At 56.5% G+C, this 779-nt stretch overlaps 1 protein-coding gene across 1 annotated transcript in view; it reads right to left on the bottom strand.

Annotated features, from left to right (window-relative positions):
• The window catches only part of VOLCADRAFT_101370 (uncharacterized protein), a gene marked incomplete at both ends in the record, with an annotated part of 6,029 nt that extends 5,332 nt beyond the window's left edge, over positions 1-697 (bottom strand). Inside the window, 2 exons of the mRNA XM_002959806.1 lie at positions 63-301; positions 665-697. Coding sequence (XP_002959852.1) covers positions 63-301; positions 665-695 — 270 coding nt within the window. The remainder of the gene's footprint in view (positions 1-62; positions 302-664) is intronic.
• Positions 698-779: the final 82 nt, after the last annotated feature.

Below are 779 nucleotides of genomic sequence, written 5' to 3'. Positions count from 1 at the left end.
GGCATGTGGATGACGCAAGCTGTAAAAGCGTAACTCGTAACTTCGCATCCCTTATATCCCACCTTGATCAGACCGTTGATGATCAGCGGTGGGATGGGTCTGCCATTACGGTGCTCATCCTCGACAAGGCCCAGCCACTTCTGCAGCTCATCTATCTGCCTGCCCTCGGGGTCCAGGAAGAACCTGCTGCTCACGCCAGCGCGTACAGCAGCTGCAGTGCTGTTGGTGTCCATGGGCTCAAAGAAGAACAGGTCCTGGTTCTGTGAGTCTCGCCGGAGCTGCAGCTTGCAAGCTGGCAGGCCTGCACAAGGATAGCCCATCATGCCCACAAGGTGCATACACATTAAACAGCCAGCCACTGTCGCCCAGTTGCAATGCATGCAGGATCACAACACAACGAAAGGAGGCAGGAACGAAGGGGTGCAGAGCAGCAGAGTGACGAAGCAACTTCAAGCTGAATCAAGCCATAAGTCACACCCCTCAGGCAGCAGGAGGTGTATGTCATGCAGAACACTGAACCGCCCCTTTATGGCGGGTAGAGAAAGTGTGTGCTCTCCCACAACCGAGCATCCATGCACTCAAGCCCAGTGCTGCAATGAAACGGGCACACCAAGCCCACAAAACCTGTTTCCCCCCCATCCCGTGTCAGGCACAGTCGGCTCACCTGCTGCAGCATTGCTGGTGCCAGAATCAGCACCTGCAGGCGGCAGGCCCACGGCAGGGCAAGCGGGATGGGTCACCGGAACACCAGTGCTGTACAACATGAGCAGCATAAATCT

The sequence above is a fragment of the Volvox carteri genome (assembly GCF_000143455.1).
Source record: "Volvox carteri f. nagariensis unplaced genomic scaffold VOLCAscaffold_862, whole genome shotgun sequence".
Lineage (NCBI taxonomy): Eukaryota > Viridiplantae > Chlorophyta > Chlorophyceae > Chlamydomonadales > Volvocaceae > Volvox > Volvox carteri.
This window is presented reverse-complemented; position numbering and strand designations above follow the sequence as displayed.